Consider the following 22,364-nt stretch of genomic DNA (forward strand, 5'->3'; position numbering starts at 1 on the left):
GTCAGGACACAATTAGGAGTCACAGATTGTATACTTTTCTTTAATAACTTTACAACAGGGTACAAATCGGGTCCACTCCTCCGAAGGCTCTGTGAAAGTTCACTGTAAAACAGCTGAAGTCAGTCTTTGTGGGGTACGAATGACTGAGGTTTCCCAATCTACATTCATAGCTCACATAAGTGGTGCAAATGGCCAACAGACGATGATTTGATAGGACATTTAATATTATAATTAACAATTACTCAGAGATTGAGGTTTTCATTCCAAAATGAGACATTCATTTAAAAAGTTGGACACCAAGTGGTGACAATTGAACAGCTGCTAACTAAAAAGAGTGAAGACGGTGAAGTTGTAGCTTTCTTTGGCCTCAGTAATGGTGATGTGAAATGTCGAGACATGAACATAAACTTTTCTCTTTCAGCTTTTTGAAATGGAAGGCTACATTTATTGTTTAACAGTTGAGCTGGTGGGTAATTACTGTTCGATGAAATATTGTTCATGACAGCAGAAAACAAAATGAAGCTATGAAGGTTAGGGGAAACCTCAGTGTCTGTTTGAGGAAATACAGACAAGTAACAGTTCAAATAACAGTCAGCAGAGGGTGCCAACACTTGGAGTACGTGTGTGTGTGTGTCAGTCTGTGTCTGTGCATTGAAAATAAAGTTTTTTTCTCATTCAGACTTGTCAAAAGTAACATTTAAAATCAACGTCAAAATACACATCATATCACATAAATATGCTGGTTTCATGACAAATGCCATTGTTGTCACTGTGTGTCCTGCTTTAACACTGCTTCTGTGTTGTTATTAGAAAACGAGGTCCTGAAAATCATCTTTGTAACAGTAGTTGAAATCTGCTAAATTGTCTGCCGCTGCACCAAAATAATGTTACTGAAGAATCCTAAATTGAGCTCGAGGACAAAAGAAAAAACAACCTTGGGAACACTGCTACTTTTTTTAAAGGTTAAGTTCACAAATGAAAATTCAGTCATTATCTATCCACCCTCAAGCCAATGGAAAGCCGGGTGATGTTTCAAAGCAAAACAGCGTTACAGCATTCTCCTAAACAACTGAAGTAGATGGGGACTTATTTTGAAGAGATGAAGAAGATGTTATTTACACCCCTTCTTAAAAACTAGTTCTTTAGTTGCTAAGCTAAAAGTGCTAGCATGCACCCCATCTGAAGTGGGTGCACAAGCTCGACTGTGCATCAAGGGTTTCAATTAAGGATCTCAGGGCTTGCTGTGTGGAGCCATTTAATGTTTTGGGCGGTTGTTTTTAACATTTTAAAACAAGTCCCCATCTACTTCAGCTGTTTAGGAGAATGCTGCAACTTACAAAACTTAACCTGACTTTCCATCGGCATGAGGGTGAGAAGATAATGACTGAATTTTCATTTTTGGACGAACTCATCCTTTGAAATGGATCTCTCTTTGCAGAATATCTGTGTGCGTTTATAGTAGGGAGATTCGGCCCAGTTGGCAGCTTGTTGAAACTAACCATTTATAATACAAGTGTGCATACACACATTCATGCACAGACAGGAAAAACAAAAAAGAGCAGCACAGGCTCACATACAAACATCCAGGTTGTAAACGAAAGCTCTTTTTCTTATCAAAGAGTATAAAACTGCACTGCCACAGTGCGTCCTTGAAAAGCTCTATTGAGTGACAACTGCATTAGAAAAAGCAACATTAACGCAAACATAAAATGTGGGATAAAAAAGTTCAAAGGATTATATATTACAAAGCCTTTTGGAGTCCTGAGTTTATCAAAAAATAAACGAAACAGACGAAAAGGCCAGAGTCCATACATCATAGAAATACATTAAAAGGAGAAACAAAAAACAAGATTTTTTTCTTAGACAAGATTTGACAATTTCCTGCTTGTTCACGCACTTCCAGCAAAACAGGCCAAAAAAAACCAAAACGATTGAGAAATATGTTTTTCAACACATCCATGGCTCTTGTTTGAGACGATCTATATTATGCAGCACACGTGTTGTTGTTGTTATTGACAGCATGTTCAGTTTCAGATGAGGTGCTCATCATTTGGGAAAAAGCAGCATCTTGTTGTAGAGTGTAAAATTATACTTCGCACATTTTCAAAGATAAATGAGAAGTTCTCAGATTAAATGACAGTACATGATGTTGTCAGTGAGTTTTCACATGCAGAAAATGAAAGTATAATCTCTTGAAAAAATACAACTTTACATGTGTAAGTGACGCTCCAAATTGAAATAAATGCGCTTCATCCCTAACTGGACAAAGATGTGAGACTGTCAGGAGTGCAGGCGGCTGACAGGTCAGTTAAAGACGGTTTTGGTTCTTATTTTAAGACACTCTTCCTGTCAGATTACAAACCGTTAAGGGCTGACGTTGTGTCCTTAAAGGTGCACTTTGTAGTTTTGGGGAAGAAATTTTTATCAGAAGAGAAAGATCTTTCTCGACTGATTTTTTACGTCTCAACAAACTAAATAAACAAACTCTCTTCTTTCTATGACTGAATAAACTCAACAAACAAACTTAAACCTTAAAAGGCGAACACAATTTCATACTGTTTTACTTTGTTTATATGTGGCGGACCCTGCCACCTTTCTAGCTTCAAACAGTGTTCTGGGGACCTTATTTTCCTCTGAGAACAGCTTGTTTATTCAGTTAATGAAAAAATAAATATTTCTGAGTTTGTGTTATCACCTCACTAATATTGTAAGTATTAAACTCCAGAGTTTGAATTTCTTCTTCAAAAACTACATCGTGCCCCTTTAATGTAAACTTGAACCTTGAACTGATCAGGTAAAGACAAAACATTTTACTTTACACAAACAAAGATGAACACAACTGGGAGCAGTCCAGTACAACCACAGCCCTCTACTGTTGGCCACTGGAACACTTGTGGGTTAAGTGCCTTGCTCAAAAGGCACCTTGGCAGTTGCTACTGAGAAAGAATTTACTCTCTTATATTCTGGGATTCAAACCCAGAACCTTCTGGTAACAAAAAGTCCTCTCTAACCTTAAAGTCACTGCCTGACCTGCTACTTATTCTTAAATTATTCTGAAATAATGAACAATATTACATTACTGGTGAGGAAATAACTTTTTCTATAACATAATTATTACATATTTTTAGAACCCGCCTCATGTGGATCAATTTTCTTAAAATCATCTGTGGTTAATCCATGAGGGACAGGTACAGATGTGACATAAAAAAGGGACAAAGAAATAAACTTGGGTAAAAAAATTTACCTGGAACTGAACCCATTCAAGGTGTGTTAAATGATTTCACTCATTTAGACACTGGTGCTAGATCAGTTTATTTGTATCTATGTGAAGTGAGGCTGATTGATTGTAGTTGTGGCTTCAGTCTATCCAGCCTGCCGTGAGAGAAAAATGAGGCAAAGTGAATAGTAGACCAACTCCAGCTGCTGCTTTCAAAATTTTACCAGCCAACTATTTAGAACATCTCAACTACAGTTTGCTGAAACATTTACCAGCCACATATTAGATAATACCAGCATTTGGCTAGTGGTCATTTAAAAACGATGACGACAAAAAAAAAGTCTCTCCAGTCTGGAAAGGTTTGCTTTTGCATCCGTTTCTCTTCAGATGTTCAGGAGTCAAGTGTCAAGTGAGCCAAAAGGCGACTCCCATAGCTGAGTGTTGAGATCGACGCAGTAGTGCTTTAAGATTCACTACATTCCCTTAAAATAAATCTCAGATTATGTGGATGTTCAAAATGAAAATAATCCTTTTTTTAGCAACGTCTCTCACTGGTTTCCACTATAATAAAAGTCAGGATTAGCACCATCCACCGACAAACTGGTGGTAAAATCTGAATGTGGCTGGTAAATTATGAAACACTTAGATGGGTAAACATCTGGCCTTCCTTCCATTCTGCACTCTTAGTTGGCTGGTAAAATGATGAAAGACACCAGAGGTTTGGGTGGTTAGGATGGGTTGTTGGAATCAGTCAGCCATGTTCACTGAGAGACGATCCTGCCTTTGTCAGCAGCCAGAATACCTCCTCCCTGCGAATAAAAAATCCACTGCTCTGGATCATCGTTGAGATTCGGCTGACATTCTTACCACGAGCAGGTAGCAGTTCAGTGCCTTGCTCGAGTACAGTCTGACAGGACTTTTGGCTGTGGCTTGACTCATCAGCTGCTGCAGGTATTCTGTCACCTGACAGTCTTTGTCCAGCCCCAAGTTTCCCAGCAGGACTTTCAGCTTCTACCGGCGGGGCTGGTGGCGTGAATGACGAGGCAAGGAGGAAGGGCTGGAGGAGGATGAGGGCGAGCACGGCGACATGGATGCCAGGGAGGCCGTGGCGGCGGCGTCTTCCGCCTCCTCCAGCTCCCCTGCTCCGTGGAGCTCCTGGCTGACGCTGGACTGTAAGGCCGCTGGGGTCAGCCACTCTTTGGGCAGGCAGCTCTGGAGGAATGGCACGCAGGAACTGAAGTAGGCCAGGCGGTTGACCCAGCGAGGGATCTCCCTGCCACACAGGATCTTAAGAAAGGAGAGGGCGTGGGAGGTGTGGAAGAGAGAGGAAAATGTTACATCTTATACAATGCTTTTATCCCCTTAATCACACATTCGCATATTGATGGTCTTGACCAAAAGGTACAATTTGTGGTTCAGTGTCTTGCTTAAGGACAATTTGATATTTCAACAGGAGGAGCTGGTGATTGAGCCTCTGACAATGTGGTTAGTGGGCAACCTGATTTAACTCCTGATATATGTAAAGATGGATAATGCGTCTCCATTTCCTTCCTGCGTACAAAAGTTCAGAACACTTGAATATACACCAACTTGATAAGAGCTACCTAGAATGACAGAAGTTAGCAATACTGCAGCCATCCACAAGGGGGCAATCGGGATAGCTTCAAGTTATCGAGCTGTCTTCCATCTTTATGTAAGGTCAACATGATGAATTGCCATTGCCACTCCAACTCTTTTTTTTTTGTACATTTGTTTTTTTTAAAAGGCACATTTCTCTACAACTTTCTTTTCTTTACTCAAACAGAATCAATATATTTACTCCTCTGACAGTGGATATTATTTTCTTCATTTTCTCATGGAAAGCAGCAGAATTTCACCACAGCTTTGTAGTGCAGGTTGAAGAAACAGAAAATCCACACTGTGCCAAGTTTGATGCAGAGGAAATCTGTTTCTAATCGCAGTGACTTCTTCTGTTTGTAGTTACATGCGTACGAGGCAACTTTCTGTTTGCTTTGCCCACTAAACCAAAATGTTTTCATGGTCTGGATTTGACTTCTTCCTGGTTTGTTCATGTTTTCGAGTCAGAATCAAAGTAATCAGTCTTCTCAAGTACGGCTGAGCTGGCTGTGGAAGAGAAAAAAAACCCCAGAAACAATAAACGAATAACTGGAAATTACATCCTGCTATTCTCTTGTGAGGTGACTCAAGTGAAACATTTCTCAAACCTCCAGGAAACGTCCTTACATTTCCTGTCTTTCTTTATCTTAGACAAACATTCCAGAAACTCCATGATCTATTGCAGCTCAGACAGAGTGAAACGTATTTACCCATCTACTGTAACTACTGCTCGTACGTGAGGTCTGGTTGGAGGAAAACCTTTTATAGTCTGGTGGATTTCTCGCTCACCGCTCTCTCGAGCATGCAGGCACAGGCAGCGACACGGCCAACGTTAGGGTTAATCATCATCATCATCATCATCATCGTACAGCATTATGGGACGAGTGGCTTCCAAGAAACTCAAAGTGATTCCCAGTCAAAGGGCCTAATTGTGCTTTTATCATAACATTCACCAAAGCTGCTGATAGGCTGTTTTTAAGATGCACGAGGAGACATGAGGGGACACTAGATTTGTTTTTAACCACAAAAATGTCTGACAAGGCATTCAGTATGTTGTGCCACGTCATGTGCAGCCAACAGATGATACTAAACTGCAGTGGCAGTTCAAACTGGCCCTTCAGAAACGTGTGGGTGACATCAAGGTGACTCTGTCCACTATTTTATACAGTCAATGACCCATCCCCCATCCAGGTTTCATGGGGATCTGTTCAGTAGTTTTTGTGCAATTCTGCTGAAAAACCAACCAACCAACCAACAAACAAACGAACAGATACGTGTGAAAACTAATTTCTTTAGCTAATTACATAATAGCAAAACATCAATATCTAACAAAAGCTGATGCTTTTTTCATACCACAAAACATGCCAGACCATCCAGAGAAATTTGGGATGTCAAGGACACTCGGATGTATAGACAGGAAGAGCTGAAAATCAAACCACCAACCCACTCTAAAGCCTGAGCCACGGCTGCCCCTGTCTGTCTCTAAGTTGAAGAACAGCGCTGTGAGACATAATCTACTTACACAGTGAGACAGAGCCAAAGTGTTAAAAGGTTACCGTATGTTAGTTTGCTTAGTTTCAAGAAGAGGACCGACATCAGAGTCGCACAATGTTTTCACAGGAGAATTCATTGTCATGGCTGGTATTTCAAAGCTGCAACAACCATCCATCCACGTGTCCAATCATTTTCTGCTCGGTCTGTCTTTTAGTCAGCCTGACAAGGTTACAGTAAACATGAGAATCAAATCCTCAGGGCCAGACTGCTTCCCTATGGTGTCAGCTCTGTGTTTGTTTCTCTGTAGTGTCATGCATATGTTTGAACGTGTGTGTATAATACTGATGTGATGCATTTGTCGTGTTCGTGTATGTGTGAATGTCTCCATTTTAAACAGTTTATTTATCTCAGAGTATTTTCATGAAGTATGTACATCTGTGTGCATGTATTATTGTGTGTGTGTGTGTGTGTGTGTGTGTGCCAGCTGGCTCTGCGTGTCTGGGCTTGTATCAGTGTCTCTTAATCCCCATCTCAGTTCTAGATGCTAACTGTGAGACTCCCTGCTCATTAGTCACACCAGGATAAGCCGATTGAAAGTACACACTCATTCACACACACAAACACACAAACCCACACACAGATAGTTCAAGTGCTTACACACAGAACAGGAAAGACAGAATCAAGACATGGTTAGTTGCTCAACTGACCGTGTTGTGTTTTTTCCGCACCACATGTCAGGTGAGCTCAGTTTTCCTGCAAAAATGGTGCATAGCTGTGTACCTACCTCTGACAGTGCTGAGGAGAAGTGGTTGCAGTTCTTGTGCATGAGGTGGTAGGCGTTGCCTTTGTACTCCTTCCCCATCTCCTCCACTATCCGCTCCACATCCTCCTCTGTGAAGTCGGTGCTGCCCAACACTATGGCTTCTCTGCAAAGACGACGGGGGAAAGGGTGTGGAGGCAGGTGTTACTACGAGATATTATTACTCACTGATGAAACATCAAGAATGACTTCCTAGCATTGTGTTTAAACCTCTTTTGCACAATCATGCAAGAACGAACAACTCATAGAAACAGACTGGTTCTTAAGCGGTACGTATGAGTCATTTAGTAATAAACATAGTTACTTTTATACATACATATGGTTGCTTTGTAATGTACCAAGGGTTTTGACAGATTTAGGGAAAAAACACATTTTCATACTATGCACCTCCGTCATGGAATAACTTGCAAAGAGATCTAAAATTGGACACATTTATATCCACTGATGAATGTAAAGGCATAATTAGGAATTTGGTGAAGGAGGCATGTTGTTGTTTTTCTCAAAAGGCCACCGGCCACCGTGTTTGTCGGCAAATCATGTTTGATACGTTGCGTTCTATTATGAACGGCTGCTACCTTGGCCTGGTCGCCCTTGTAAAAGAGATCCTGATCTCAGTGGGACTTCCTGGTAAGATAAAGGTGAAATAAAAAATAAAATACAACAATTCTGCACAGACTTAGGGATCACAATGCCTCAGTCTGCTTGAATTTGGAGAAGGGATGGACCGATTATGAGATTATGGGCCGATACGGGCCCTTAAAATAACAACTGGACTGATGGACGATGCGTTTTTGTTGTTTTCGCTGTTATTTATCCCCCCTTTTTGTGCCAGGGAACATCATACAAATTCATTAAATAACCTGTAATATAACCTTATTTTATGTGAAAAAGATTAATTTTTTGAAAAGTAACTGTGGAATCCTGCTACACAACCACATACTCAATGATAAAATGTTTCTGTACATACATACATATCTGTAAAATAGATTTACGAGATTAAAAGAGAAGAGAAGAGAAGATGTCGGTTCACCTGGATTCACCTGGTTGGTCTCTTTAAAGTTTAAGGGAAAGAACATTTTGATCAACTGTTTTTCACTGAGAGAGCACTTGATTCAGAGAGAGACATATCAGTGGGTCTGATATGTCGGCATTTGTACCAGAGGATCCATACTTATGGTCCAGTGGCCTGCATTGAGCCAGTCAGTGTGTCTGTGCAAGTGTGTGTGCCAGGCAGAGTCTGTCTAAGCCACAGGGCAGATCAACTAGAGCAGAAGTAATGCACAGCAGCACAGTAGCTCAGGGTAGACGCACACTCTCACACACACACACACACACACACACACACACACACACACACACACACACACACACACACACACACACACACACACACACACACACACACACACACACACACACACACACACACACACACACACATAAACAGACCCTGGGCTGATTCTGGGAATCCAAAAACGTATTGAACTGACTGGATGCTCGACTGTCTCACCACTACAACAGACTAGTTCAACTGCAGTAAAAAACAAACAAACTGGCCTAACAAATTTCTATAAATATTCGGATAATATCTTTATTGTGAATTCGTTCAGCCACGATAATCCTGTAGTGAAAATGTCATACTGTGACAGCACAAATATGTTTTTTAAAAAAAAGTACATCAGCACAGGTAACTTTAATTTCACACTCTAATGCAGCAGTTTTTTCTCTCACTCTGTCCATTTCAAATGTTACAGCATGCAGTATCACATGAAGACCAAGTTGAAATTGGTTCGTTTTCTCTCACTCTCAGTCAGCTGCCATGAACCGTGAGGAAAGAAGTGTGAAATCATAAAATGTCTGTCACATGCTGTACTCCCTCAGCTCTCCACCTATGTCTTTTTCTTTAAATAGCAGGAACATACCAGCTAATTGAGTGACCAATGCACAGAGCAGGCCTAGAAAATCCGGCTTGCATCGTGAACAAATTAATGATTTGCTAACAGAGTGACTGTTGTATGGTGATTATTTAACTGAGCGTTAAGTTCAGTCAGTAACTCAAGTCCCAAACGAGAATAAAAGTTCATGGCGCTTGGCATGAAAATGCCTATGTTTAATTGTCAACCCGAAGTGACTAACACACAGGCTGGTTTACCTGCCGGAGAGTATCCAACAGTTCATGACTGGGTGAATAGATTACTCAGTATGTTTAGTTCATGTTTCTGAATTTCCCTACTGGGATTAATAAAGTATCTATCTATCTATCTATCTATCTATCTAACCTGAGAACATGATACTGTAAATCAGGAATACACGCAGCAGATTGGTACCAGACTTCACGCCACGTTATATTGGAAGCGTGGTTTTATTATTTCAACTGTATTATTGGTAGAAGATGCTGCTTCCTGGGGGGTACTTACTTGAATTTAAAGGTATCGCCGAGTTCGGTTGCATCACCTGGTGTAATCTCAAAGATCCCTGAGAATGGGTACGGGTGTCCGCCATAGGCAAACTCTAAACGGGGAATAAGAACACACATTTGAGTACCAACCATTCTCAAGCAGAAAGTCTCTATTAGCTAAGTAAAAATTGCATTGCATCGTTTTTGAACCACCATCCACAGGAAGTCAACTGATATGTGAGGTGTCATATTTCTGGGTAATCTTACCTCTTCCATAGATCTCAATCCCTGAGTGAAAGACTCCGATGCCCAGAGAGCTGGTAAACTCATTGATCCAGTACTGAAAAGAGAAAAAGACAGAAAAAAGTGTTTGTATAATGAATATTGAGCAGCTGCCTGGATGTACAGTAAGTGTCCCTACCCTACAAAGGTAGTGTCAAAACTTTTTTGACACTTAATATAAGACATAATCACCTTGAAAGCAGCACACCATTATGAAAAATGGGACTTTTAGGGCATCACATCACATCAAGAACTTAACTGGCTGCAAAAGCTGCAATGCAAACCTTTTTACTGACAAAGATGGGTTGTACTGACTTGTTTTATCACTCAGCAGAGGTCAGAAAAGTGCTAAATCTATTCATGATCCATTATAAGAATCACATAAATAGACCTAATGCAGAGAAATATATTAACATAGTGGAATAACCTGTCAGCCATCCCATGATCCCAGCTGAGATCTGTGAGCTTTGATGTTTACACAGGATCTCTTACACACACGGACAAAGAAAGACAAGCCCACACACAAACACCAGAAATAGCACACAAAATCAATAATCGTGGCAGCAGAGATCTCGGACATTATTGTCCATCTTCTCAGTCGTGTGTCTGTCTAACATCCTGAGGCTAAGAGGAGATTGGCCGGGCTGTTGCTAGGCAGAGTTCGCTTGTGTGGAAAAAGAATGATCTTTTATCACAGGCAATGGAGCGGAGGAACGCCACAGAGAGGCAGATTTGATGTTGGGGGATGCTGAATAATTAGTAAGTTTGTATTATATTTGCTAACATTTTCATCACAGCTACCAAAATCACTCTTGCATCGATGAACAGTGTTTGGGTCAGCCACCTTCCTAAACAAGCTGCACACAAAATAGTACCACACCCTGCCTTGTCCAATGTTTGGCAAAGTTTATCATGAAATGACAGTAAAATAATAGAGCTCTAAGGCTCTATGTCGGGACAGTTCAATTCGTCTACAAAGGGTCAAACATTGTAAAAAATGTCCATCTTAATTTCCTAGAACTCAATGTAACGTCTTCACATGGCATGATTTGCCTCTTCCCACAGAGCAAAGCCCAAACATGTCCTATCAAAATGATATAAAACAGTGGGAAGCAGCACATTCTCACATTTTAGAGGGTGGAACCAGTGAAAAGAGCTGAAACAATTAAGTGCTGAATCGATTCATTTGAAAAATAATTGGCAAGTATTTACCAAAAAATCATTTAGGTCAGGGGTTATGTCTGACACTGTGGGTGTGCCCTGTGGCAAAATCAAGACTAGACATGCAAAGTGGCACCATTTAAAAGTAAGCTGAATAAGCTATCGACAGTTCCTGTCGGCAATGTACCGTTGGATGTACAGACAACTATCGCTTTGATACTGAAGAAAACTTAAAAATGTGATGATTTTAAGGGAAGTTCTGCAGTAACAGGAAATGACTCTTTTCTAGTGTATCATGTCAGATTTGAGTTCACACACATTGACACTGCCACAGGAGATCAAATTCACTTCACAACTTAATGTCGTCTCACAGTGTCGAAACCTCTGATTTAAGAGATTTAAAAAAAAAAAAAAAAGGCCAGACTTATCTAGTTTGACATTCTGAGTTTTGGACTTTTTTTTTTTCGTTTAGACAAAACAAAACATTTGATGATGTCAGCTTGGGCATTAGGAAACTGTGATGAGCATTTGGTAATACTTTATAATAACCATCATCAATAAATGGTACATGAAATGCTTTATGAAGCATCAATAAAGACATTGTTTATTGTTAAGTTGCAACTGATGTCGCTGTTGATTTTCATTATTTGTTAACAGTGAAATTACTATCAACTAAAGTTTATTAACTATACATCTACCATGTAATAATGATGGTCATTATGAAGTGTCACCTCCATTAGCTCCATTAGTGAGCAGTAATAGTTGTAATTTTCCTTCTTTTACAGTGCCACTAACACACTACACCAGAGATCACACAATAAGATCAAGATGGAGACAACTGAACACCAAACTGATCACATTACGTATTTTTGTTACAACACAGGAGCAACATCAGGCAGATGAGTGTGTATTGTACTGTGCACAGGCAGACTATTTGCAAAACATGCATAGCTGCCTGATAACAGCCCGATAACCAAAGCACCCTATTTAAAACTATTCTCACACTTCCTGTCTATTTTCATGCAAATTCTACATGTGGCTGCGCAGAATCAGTAAAGGCACATTTGGAGGTTTTGGCCTCACATCTGCATTGCAAACCTTTGGTGTGGCCATGATGGTAATAAGGATGTTGTACATGCCCTCTAGCTTTTTGCATTTTACTGTTTAAGTTCAGGGCACTGTGATGTGTAAGCGCCTAACTACTTGTTGCACATAATGTCAGGTAATAATTACATTAGAGATAATAGATAATTAGAGTCGAAGCCGTTGTACTGACTGTGAGTAGAGCTCAGTGTCACCTTTCTGACCTGAGCAGAAACCTGAGATGCAAATTGTGAAGGATAGTGCAACGGTGAGCAGTGAAGTCTGATGACTACATTAGAGCAGCAACGATTAATTGATTGGTTGTCAACTACTGAACTATTTAGATATTGGACTGAACACTTTGAGTAGGTTATTAAGAAACTCCGGCTTCTTAAATGTGAATATTTTCTGGTTTTCTTTACTCTTCTATGACAGTAAATAAAAAAATCTTTGGTTTGTGGACAAAACAAGACATTAGAGGGTGTCATATTAGACTTTGGGATACACTGAATGACATTTTTCAACATTTTCTTCAAAAAAATGTTTTTCTCAATATGGCAAGTTATTCCTCACTTGAATCGAGGGTCCAAGGACAGAGAATGTCGTTCAGTGTACAGATTGTTAAGCCCACTGAGGCAATGTGATTGTGAGCTATTAGGCTATATAAATAAAATTGATTTGATTAATTGATTTGATTAACAGAAAACACTAATCGACACTGAATAAGTAAACTTCAAGTCTCTTCAAGTTCGTTTTCATAGTGTACTTGAATTATTAAAAGGGAGGAGAGGCAACCATAAGTCCAAATAAAGTTACTGAGAAGGCTCAATGGTAATAAAAAAAATGCAGGCTATTTCAACTGGCCTAAGACATAAAAAACATGCTTATTTTCTACCTCTGTCCACACCTGACAATAGAATTTCTTTTGGACAAATGACAGTGGTGGATTCACAGCGTATAACCTAACGATCTCTTCAAACAGGGCCTCAAGTGGGTGTAACTGAATCATCCAACCAATTAAGTCATCAAACGCTTTTCAACCATCGCGTCGCTTTACCCCTTCTGCTTTTCTTCACACACTGATGGCCCATTGGTTTACATTTAAGATTGATCCGCTTTCATTGGAAAATGCATGAAGGAAGTAATGAGTTTCAAGTGAGCTTTCAAGAGAATGAGCTGTTCTTCCGCTGTTGTAGCACCACTTTGTGACATCTTTGCACCAAATTACTGAACAAAAAGCCAGTCACAGTGTTAACAGTAACCTTGTCTTGCATCATAAAGACACTTAACACACTTTGTTATTTCTTCTATGAACACAGTTATGTGTAATCTAAGATGCTAACACTGCTATCTGCGGACACACGACACTTGACCCACCTCCCAATTTAATTTCCTAAAGTGAGCCTCCTTTAATTTGAACTTCCTGGTCATCTCGCTTTATGTGACTATTTTTGTCTCAATACATTTAATAGTTTCTATTCATGTTGGTGTATACATCATGCCCTTTTTTCAGTTTTTGATGCTTTAGAGTATATTAGATGTTCGTCATCTCACACATCTATGCATCTGTACACTCAGACGGCTTTTGTACCATGTCAGCACTAACAAACTGGATTTCTATAAATGTCAATTTGGTTCTGTTACTGCCTCCATTGCGGGCATAAAGGTGCAACAGCAATGACACCCTAGAGCAGAGAGACGGAATAATGATGCAAAATGGCTACCTTGAACAGGCTGTTTAAAGGGGGCTAACGAGAGGTAAAGGCAGGAAGAGTTTAAAACTCTATGCTGAATATTTCTCAAGTTTGCGGAAATTGAATTTGACATTAATTTCAGTAATACACAACACTGTGAATACACTGAATTCTGACATGTGACAACTTGGACTCAAAGTAGGTAAAAGTGAGTCTGCTGAGCCGACTGTTCAGCTCTAATTTTCCACCTGATCTTCAGTGACAAGGGAAAAAAGATGGACGTAGACTTCAAGTTGATTTCAGTTACAAATGCTCACCACACACGTGGGGTAATCACTAATTGAGATTTGTGTGTTACCCCACATTTTATTAAGTTTTTGACAGATAAATGCAGTAAATGCTAAAACATCAGAGACAACATAAAACTGCTGAGCCGAGAAGGTATTCTTGCGCAACATTTCAGCCCAGCGTCTCACACTGCAGTATGTCGGTTTCCTGACCTACATAAGGTTGAAATGTTGCACAAAAAAAGCTACTGCAAGAGTCAGCGAACGGCTTTACTTTGAGACCGGGAAAATCCCCTTTCAGATCCATTTAATTGGACTTGAAAAAAAGTCTTTTACCCCAGATTTCTGACACCCAACACCATCCCTAATCTGCTAACACCTTAATGGAAACCTCACTTGGATGATGCGCCAAAGAGGGCTGAGTATGGGTCACAGGATTTATCAACTCACCCATCACATTTGAATAAATCATGCTGATAATTACAGGAGGATCAACATTTGGGCCAAAAATCATCTCATCGTGTAATTTTCAACATTGCCATTGGCAGGGGTTTTCCAGCACAGATGATTTCCAGCAACAGCTGATCGTATCTGTTGAAAGAAGTGAGTAAAAACAGACGTAGTCAAATCATGTCTGTATCAGTTTTGTGGCCGTTGTTCATACGAACCCAGGAAAACAGACATCTATGTCTACAACAGCTGGTTCTCAAAGACAGAGAAGCCCTAGTCTGCTGGTTTTAACAGTCTGCTACTAAGAAGTTAAGAAACAATGTGCATCCGCTTGTCCTCACTGCTTCAATCCTCCATCCAGGGCTTTTCCTAAGAAGCAAGACCGGATCCTGTTCAGAGAACTAAAGACTCAAAAAACCCACAACAGCATTTAAGTAGCAAAAGAAACTCGAAGCTACTGCGGACATCAAAAGCCACGACTGACTCTACACAAAGGGAACACCCTCAACATGAATATTAGCTTATCTTGCTGTTGCAAAAACTCTAAATCCAAACAAGTAATTACAAAAGCAGCCACTTGATTTGTCTGTGTGTGTAAAATTATTTTAAGGAAGCTGATCTGCTGGTTTGGTGCGCAACCCCCCACCGTCAGTAGTGAAATAAGGCTCTTATCTTAGCCCTCATTACCTTAAAGCTCGTTAAAACCTGCCTCCTCCGCAGCACAGTGAGTGAGCTGAGTGTGTATGAGCATAATAGTACATCTGTGTGTATGAATGAATTAAAGACAGAAGAGGGGAGGGAGGGAAAGAGAGATGGATGAACAAAGAGAAACTGGGTGCTGCGGTTGATGCCTGTGCACTGAATCATCTCGCTCAGTGCTGCTGCTGTCATTTTCTCTGTTAAGGATTATCATTAAACAGAATAATCAGCAGGGAGATATGAAATGTAAATAGGTTTAGCTCGAACGTGAGACAAGTGGACTGAAACTAAACTGAAAACACAAATTGAGGGAAGGAAATGGCTACCAGCCACATTTTTTTCTGTGCCCCAAACAATAGTCTGCTCCGCTCTAGTAAATGCAGTTTTGGTCTCCAAATGATGAGTTACTTTAATGTTAATCTTAAAAAGTTAATCTTGGACAATGCACTAAAAAGACTGGCAAAATAAAGTTTAAATGATATTAGAACTAAATTCGTCTAAAAAGCGGATCAAAAACTGGAAATGTTATGGACGCTTCTGAGCTGTTTAAAGTAAAAATACCAGTTTTGTTTTTGGTGATTACACAACAGCCAGATAAAAAAGGTACAACTTTAGGTGCCAGTCGAATTAAGGTGAGGGTTAGGTCAAGGGGATGAGCTTTTGCATAACTTTCGTGCATAGGTGTGTCAGCAGCTTACGAAAATGGATACTGTTAACCTGTTTCTGCTGTATGTTACACTGAGAAATGTTTTTTACCAGATTTTTCAAAGATGAGGAGTTAAGAGGATCCTAACTCTCTATTACGAGAGTTGGCATCTCTTGAAGACAAATTTTATTCATACTTTTGTATGAGTTAACATCAATAATCATTGTGATTTCAGTTAACACTAAATGAACTATTGGTTCTTTCTATTGGTAAGTCTGAGATACGAGAGGAGACCATCTAAAAAGTGTTTCCCAAACGCCATCAATGAGCTTACATAAAAAGAGGTCCGCCACAGTTAGAAACCAACATCATAAGGACTCCTACAACATTATTTTGTGGAAAAATGTCCTCAAAAGCAAGCTAATTTGGGGGGATTTTTATTGGCTGACAGTGTTTCTATCATTCATCAAATCGATTTAATACAATCCTACAATGTTCCTAGCTGACTTCTGTGTTTCTGCATTGTGCAGGATTTGTTACATTATGGCTCCAACCACTTTGCTTCATGACCTGGGCTGGCAGTGGATGCTGTGGAGCCCCGGAAAAAACACAGCTACCTGATTTACCTATTTCTCTTGTCTCAGCGCACCCTACCTGAGGATACAAAAGAAGATCTGGAATCATGACTGCTGCATTGATCCGACACAGAATAACACAGCGCTCTGCTGATTATCTGGCTACGTGACGCTGTTAAACCTAATACACTAACACACACTCACAGTAGGTACAGTAGACCTCAATGCTGGCTGGCAGGCAGACAGGTGGTGTGTAGATAATGCTGTCTCATTAGAGGAGCGTACTAAAGCACTCAGAGCTGGCCAGGAAATCCACTTAGTAGAGATGGGAGCAGGACGGCTGGGAGGACCTAACAGAATGGGAGTTGTGGAAGGAGAAAGGGTGGTGGTGGTGGTGGCGTTGTCCGTAGCCAAGTCAGCACAGATATTCCGGAAAGTCACGTGACCGCATTGATCCTCAAATGGAAATGTTTTGAGTAAATGTCCAGTGTCTTACTTACACCGCAGGGCAGGCAGATTAACATGTAGCCCATAACTCTCACTGAGCCAACATGCCCCCGGCCAGACAGTGACACTGTTCGCTACATGGTGTGAACATTGAAGACATTACGGTGGGGATCCTGCACGGTGTCGCCACTAGTCTTGACCTTTGCGTTTATCTGATATTAATGACTTCCTCTTAGACAGTCAGTCACCTTCACGGTCACTCAACCGTCCATTAGGCCAATAAATAAGGCAATCATCACATTGTCAAATATTGCTGCTGTGACTTTGTAGCATGTTCCACTTAGCATTGTGCTTATTCTACTATTAAATACAGTGGAATGGTTATTCAATTATTGAATTCGACTGACAGCAAGTTAATGAGTTACTATTTTCAACTAATACAAAACATTCCCTGGTTAAAGCTTCTTCGCTGTGAGCACTTTGTGTTTCCATCTGTCTGACCTGATATATGAAAAGATTATTTCCGGTTTTGGACTGTTGCTCCAACAAAACTCGACCTCTGATGCAGTCAAGTTGGGATTAAGGACAGAGCAAAACAAGTTACAGATTTCTCTGAATCCAGCTTGTTAATTGGGGATATTTCCTGGATTCTTTACTCCTCTATGACAGAAACTAAATATCTTTGGGTAGTGGGGACATCATCTAGAACTTTAGGTACACAAGTAAATGAGAAGACAGATGCCACTTAGTTTCATATGTGTTACATATACACCAATATCATATGTCTGCAATAAACTGCCTGGTCAAAGTGATAAATTATTTATAGCTCTAGTACCAGAATCAACACAACATCACATGCCCTGAACATGTTTTAGTCGAATTTTTGCCAATGACTGATTTTTTTTGTCCCAAACAAACTGTCTTTGTTTTCAAGACTCAATAAACTGAATATAGAAACTGACCCTAAAGGACAACACAATTTCAAACTGTTTTACTTTGTTTATATTTGGCGGACCCTGCCACCTTTCTAGCTTCAAACTGTGTTTCTGGGGACCTTTTTTTCCTCTGAGAAAGGCTTGTTTGTAGACTTTGTATTATTACCTCATTAATATTGTAAATATCAAAATTCTAAAACTTCATAGTGTCCCTTTAAAACTGGAATTAGGGGACAGCAGCTAGCCTGTCTCTCTACAAAACAAACTCACCTCTAAAGCTAAAGCTTGTTTACTAACACATGGTAGTGTATCTCATGTGGTTAATCTGTGCAAAAACAGAACATGAAAGTGGCATCAGTCTCTTCAATCTTGAGAAATGGTGAAATAATATGAGTTAATAAAAGAAAAGTGAGAAAAGGGTAGGGACATACAAGTTTTACTTCTACCTACTACTTTTCGGGCACTGTTACTTTTGTTTTTTTTTTGTTTTTCTGATGTTGTTTTGATTTTTGGTCCGAAATAAGGATATTTCCCAGGATGTTTAACTATTTGAGTCAAGCAACAGTCAGCGAGGACCAATCAGTCTGTCCACCTGCAAACTGCGAGTCGGTCTACGAATTGTTAGTCAGCCACAAACTGACTCAACTATTCAGCGAATCATCTCACGCTCACTAAAATTGATCTTTATGCAACAACTGAAAAACATTTGGGCGCCATCAACCCCGGCTCAGAGTCAAAAGACAGTCAGTTAGCGAGCATGCAGCCAGTCCAGCAGTCAGTCGGTCACTTTTCCTCCTAGTACTCAGAAGAGTCTCATCAATAGACAGAGGAAGTGTTTAAAGTAGAGAAATGAATGAATGGACCGCAGCCATCAGCCCATTATTTTCAATGAGCGCTAGCACACCACTGTAATCAAGCCAAAAATTTTGTTCCCACAGTAGCACATAAAAAATACAAACACCAAAAATATGTTTGGGTGTGAGTCGATCTGCATGCACAAGCACAAACCACAAGATTCCTTTAATAAGTAAACACACACTCCTTCAGTCTCTCACACACTCATATACACAGTGCAGTTCTTAACCTCAGTATAGATATCAACTGCAGCATCATTTAGGAAAAAACATCAATTAACTTAAAGAACAAGAATTGTCTGTAACTGTTACACACGTGTGTGTGTGTGTGTGTGTGTGTGTGTGTGTGTGTGTGGATACATAGTGTTTGTTAGCCTTTGCATGTGAAAGTGTGCCAAGGCCCCAGCAGCCGTTCATGATGAATGGAAGTGAGACAGAGATAAAAGCTCTTTACCGAGAAGTAACTAATGTGAACTGCAAGTCGAGCGAAAAACAAGAGGAAGTGAAAGAAAGAGGGGGAGGAGACAAGAAGAAGAGAGTCTGCATGAGAGGAGACGAGGGAAGGACAGAATGACAGAAGAAGGTGGGGGAGACGAATCAGAAGTAAAGCAAAGAAGAAGAGTGTGAATCTGTGGCTGAGGAAGAAGGGAAGGACGAAGAAAAAATACAGTGATTATGAGGATATATATGAGTAAAGCCAAGTCCTGATTTCACACAGTGCGTTATGCTATTATAGAAAATGTACACTGGCCTACTTTCTTTTACGAGGAAACATCTTTGTAAAGATTCTCAAAGACTCTTTCACTTTCAGTGTGAATCCATACGACACAGCCTCTAACCTCCTGACCTACAGCATGCGATGATATATTGACCATCAGCTAAAAGGGGACACAACAGCAATAAATCAGATTAAAATAGAAGTAAAACAGGAGCAGGCACTTCCTGCTGCTAAGATGGAACAGATTTGTTATCCAGCTTATTTGTGGCGACAAAAAAACAATATTGTGTATTTGGAAGTCAGTGCATCTCCAGCCCTGTTTGAAGTGACAAAACTTTCTAACGAGACCTCGTGACAATTTCCAGCCTTGCAGCCTTATGGCAACAAAAAACAGACACTTTTTGGTTCTCTGGTCGTAATTGTGGTAACAAAACTGGGTGTTGTTTCTAATGTGACCTCGGGACAATTTTCCAGCCTTGTTTACGCCGACAAAACTGGTTGTTCTTAAACAAGACCTCAGGACAACTTGCAGCTGCGTCAGGACACCTCAAGCTATGTTTTTGGAGACAAAACTACTTTTTTTTTTTTAACAAGACCTTTGTATATCTCCCACTGTGTTTGTTGCGACCAAAAAAACCCCAACTACTTTAACCAAAAACACAATCTTTTCCTAACCCTAACCAAGTGGTTTTTTTGTTGCCCTAACCTAACCAGGGCATGAGGACAGCGCTGTCACAAAATAAAATTAAAAATGTAACCCAAGGAAACTTTGCAACTAAAGGAAATGTAAAGTTTCAACATATCAGTGGTTTTGCAGAAACGTACACTGCCAAAATGTACCAACAGTTCTTCTGAGTTTTGGATATTATTACGAATTCCCTGTCTTTTTGTCATTTTGTGTAATGACATTAGGTGATTCATGTCCAGTGTGTTTATGTCTAAATATGAAAACCTTTTTTCTTCTGGGTCTCAGGAGGTTATATATAAGTGTCCATGCATATTATCCTAAAACCTGCCACTGCCCGTTTTATAACTCCTAACAAGACAATTCCCATTTTAAAGTGTAAGCTGTCCGACTCGGTGAATCCATATCAATCAATGATTCATCAACAGATCAGTCAATTCCCAGCCCCCGCTCCCCACTGACTCACTCCTGCATGGTGACAACACAATGACTCAAACTCACCCTATGCCTCATTCTGTAACAAAGAGAAACACATTTCCTCCCAGTAGAAACCAGACTGGGTGAAATTGTCAGTTGACTTTCACATCCACGCGTGGTGTACTGTAAGCTTGGTGTACAATGCTTTGCTGTCTTCGACCTGAGTGAACTGAAACCCATCAGAAGCAAGAACAGGCTTTATTTACAGACTGACACAGGTGGATGATCATAAGACTGAAAGAATCGGTGACTGCTTGGGTCACCCTGTTTTACCGACCACTGTAAATGTTTAGTTTACGTCACGGTTCTGTTTTGACAGCAGCAGCTTAGAAAGTCCAAAGAGGATCAGTCTGCTCCACTCCTGATTTGGACACCCATTACTGTCAACGTTACATATGTGAGCGTGTGTAGTTTTGAGTCAGATATGGGTGTTTAAAACTTTTTTGAGCTGCTTTACCTGGCTCCATTTGACAACTCTGTTTTTAGAGATGTTATCTCATCCAAGCACGCCAACCAAGTTCTGGCTTAAACATCATCTGAATAGTGCAAAGCCTTTCCAAACGATGTTTTAGTCGAGAAAACTTCTTGCAGTTGATTCTGCCACTCGCTGCCGTGTTTCAAAACTCGGCTGAACCAGCACCTAAAGCTCGTGTCGTGTTAAAATGAGCCAAGTTTGGTGTTTTAAATGTATGCCGAATTCAAAATTAGTTCACAATTATTAGAAAAGACATTTCAGTGTTTGACTTTCACCTTTTTTAAACCTGCTGATAAGTAACGCAGCATTAAATCGCATTTTTTTATTATGGAGTTTGGCATTCCATCCTGACATTGTTGACATGAAATAGAAAACATACAATTTTAGGCTCTCTTCACCAGGATCTACCTTTCTACTTACCATATCATAGACGTTCAGGATGATCGGCTCGTTTGCCATCACGGGCATCAGGATTTTCTCCCCCTACGTCCCTTCTTCTCTTCGGGTCTTCCTTCCCCCTCCGCACACCCCCCTACCCCTTCCGTCGGTGCGAGATCCAAACTCTCGCCCTCCAAAAATAGACCTTACTCCTCCCCTTATCCCTGGCACATTCACGACAGATGATCAGCTTGATAATTCAATTTCACAACCCGGTGAAAAAAACGTTTGAGGTCCGTGGATGTTTTTACCCTCCAACATCTGACTGGCTTTGTCCGAATCGCCCCCGGTCACGGAGCAGCAGGCAGCGGCGGACAGATGAGCCACTCGCTTGTCAAAACGATCTGACTTGCTAAACCCGTGCAGCTACCGAGGTCGAAGTGAAAAGGCGGACTTCACCGAGGGATTCTTGTCTTCTAGGAGGCGCGCTGGCACGACAAAACCGAAAATTCATTTTCCCCAAACGAATTATTCAACAGAGTGACATAATGCTGAGGTATCAAAACAGTATTTCTTCACTAGGAATGACTTGCTACTCCCTTATTAGCTAGCTAACGGTAGCGCTGGAGCTGGCAGGCAGGATGCGACTGCTGGGAGAAAGCTGGACGCTGAGAGGAGTGGGCGAGCGGAGCGGTGCGATGATTCCACGCTCGATTAATCAACCTTGGTGCTCTGTGCATCATGGGTAATGTAGGTTTTCAATTAAGTGCAACAAACAAACAGCTTCCAGCACCATGAACTGAACCAAAACGAAGAAACTGCACTGTATGGCCAAAAGTATGTGGACACACTTCAGTTAGAATTCAGTCTGAGACTGTTTTAAGGGTTTGGACGAGTTCCTGTAGTTGAAATGATTAGTCTATTAATCAATTACTTATATACTTAAATATACCAACAAACAAACGATGTGTA

The 22,364-nt window shown here is 40.5% G+C and overlaps 1 protein-coding gene across 1 annotated transcript; it reads right to left on the reverse strand.

The window, feature by feature from the left end:
- Positions 1–26: 26 nt before the first annotated feature.
- Positions 27–21,544, reverse strand: desi2 (desumoylating isopeptidase 2). The gene is made up of 5 exons (XM_084376067.1): positions 21,435–21,544; positions 9,814–9,886; positions 9,566–9,659; positions 7,113–7,254; positions 27–4,504 (listed from the first exon to the last, which is right to left on the reverse strand). The coding sequence occupies exons 1-5, from the start codon at positions 21,480–21,482 to the stop codon at positions 4,229–4,231; spliced, it is 633 nt and encodes a 210-aa protein (XP_084232193.1). The 5' UTR covers positions 21,483–21,544; the 3' UTR covers positions 27–4,228.
- Positions 21,545–22,364: the final 820 nt, after the last annotated feature.

Source organism: Pagrus pagrus (assembly GCF_965226575.1).
Source record: "Pagrus pagrus genome assembly, chromosome: 15".
Classification (NCBI taxonomy): domain Eukaryota; kingdom Metazoa; phylum Chordata; class Actinopteri; order Spariformes; family Sparidae; genus Pagrus; species Pagrus pagrus.

Bases quoted from the DNA above. Each gene is read 5' to 3' on its own strand.
- desi2 (XM_084376067.1), bottom strand. From the start codon at position 21,482: ATGCCCGTGATGGCAAACGAGCCGATCATCCTGAACGTCTATGATATG. The intron at 9,887-21,434 runs GTAAGTAGAAAG...TTCTCTTTTCAG, and splicing joins TCCTGAACGTCTATGATATG to TACTGGATCAATGAGTTTAC. The intron at 7,255-9,565 runs GTAAGTACCCCC...TCGTCTTTGCAG, and splicing joins GGCGATACCTTTAAATTCAA to AGAAGCCATAGTGTTGGGCA.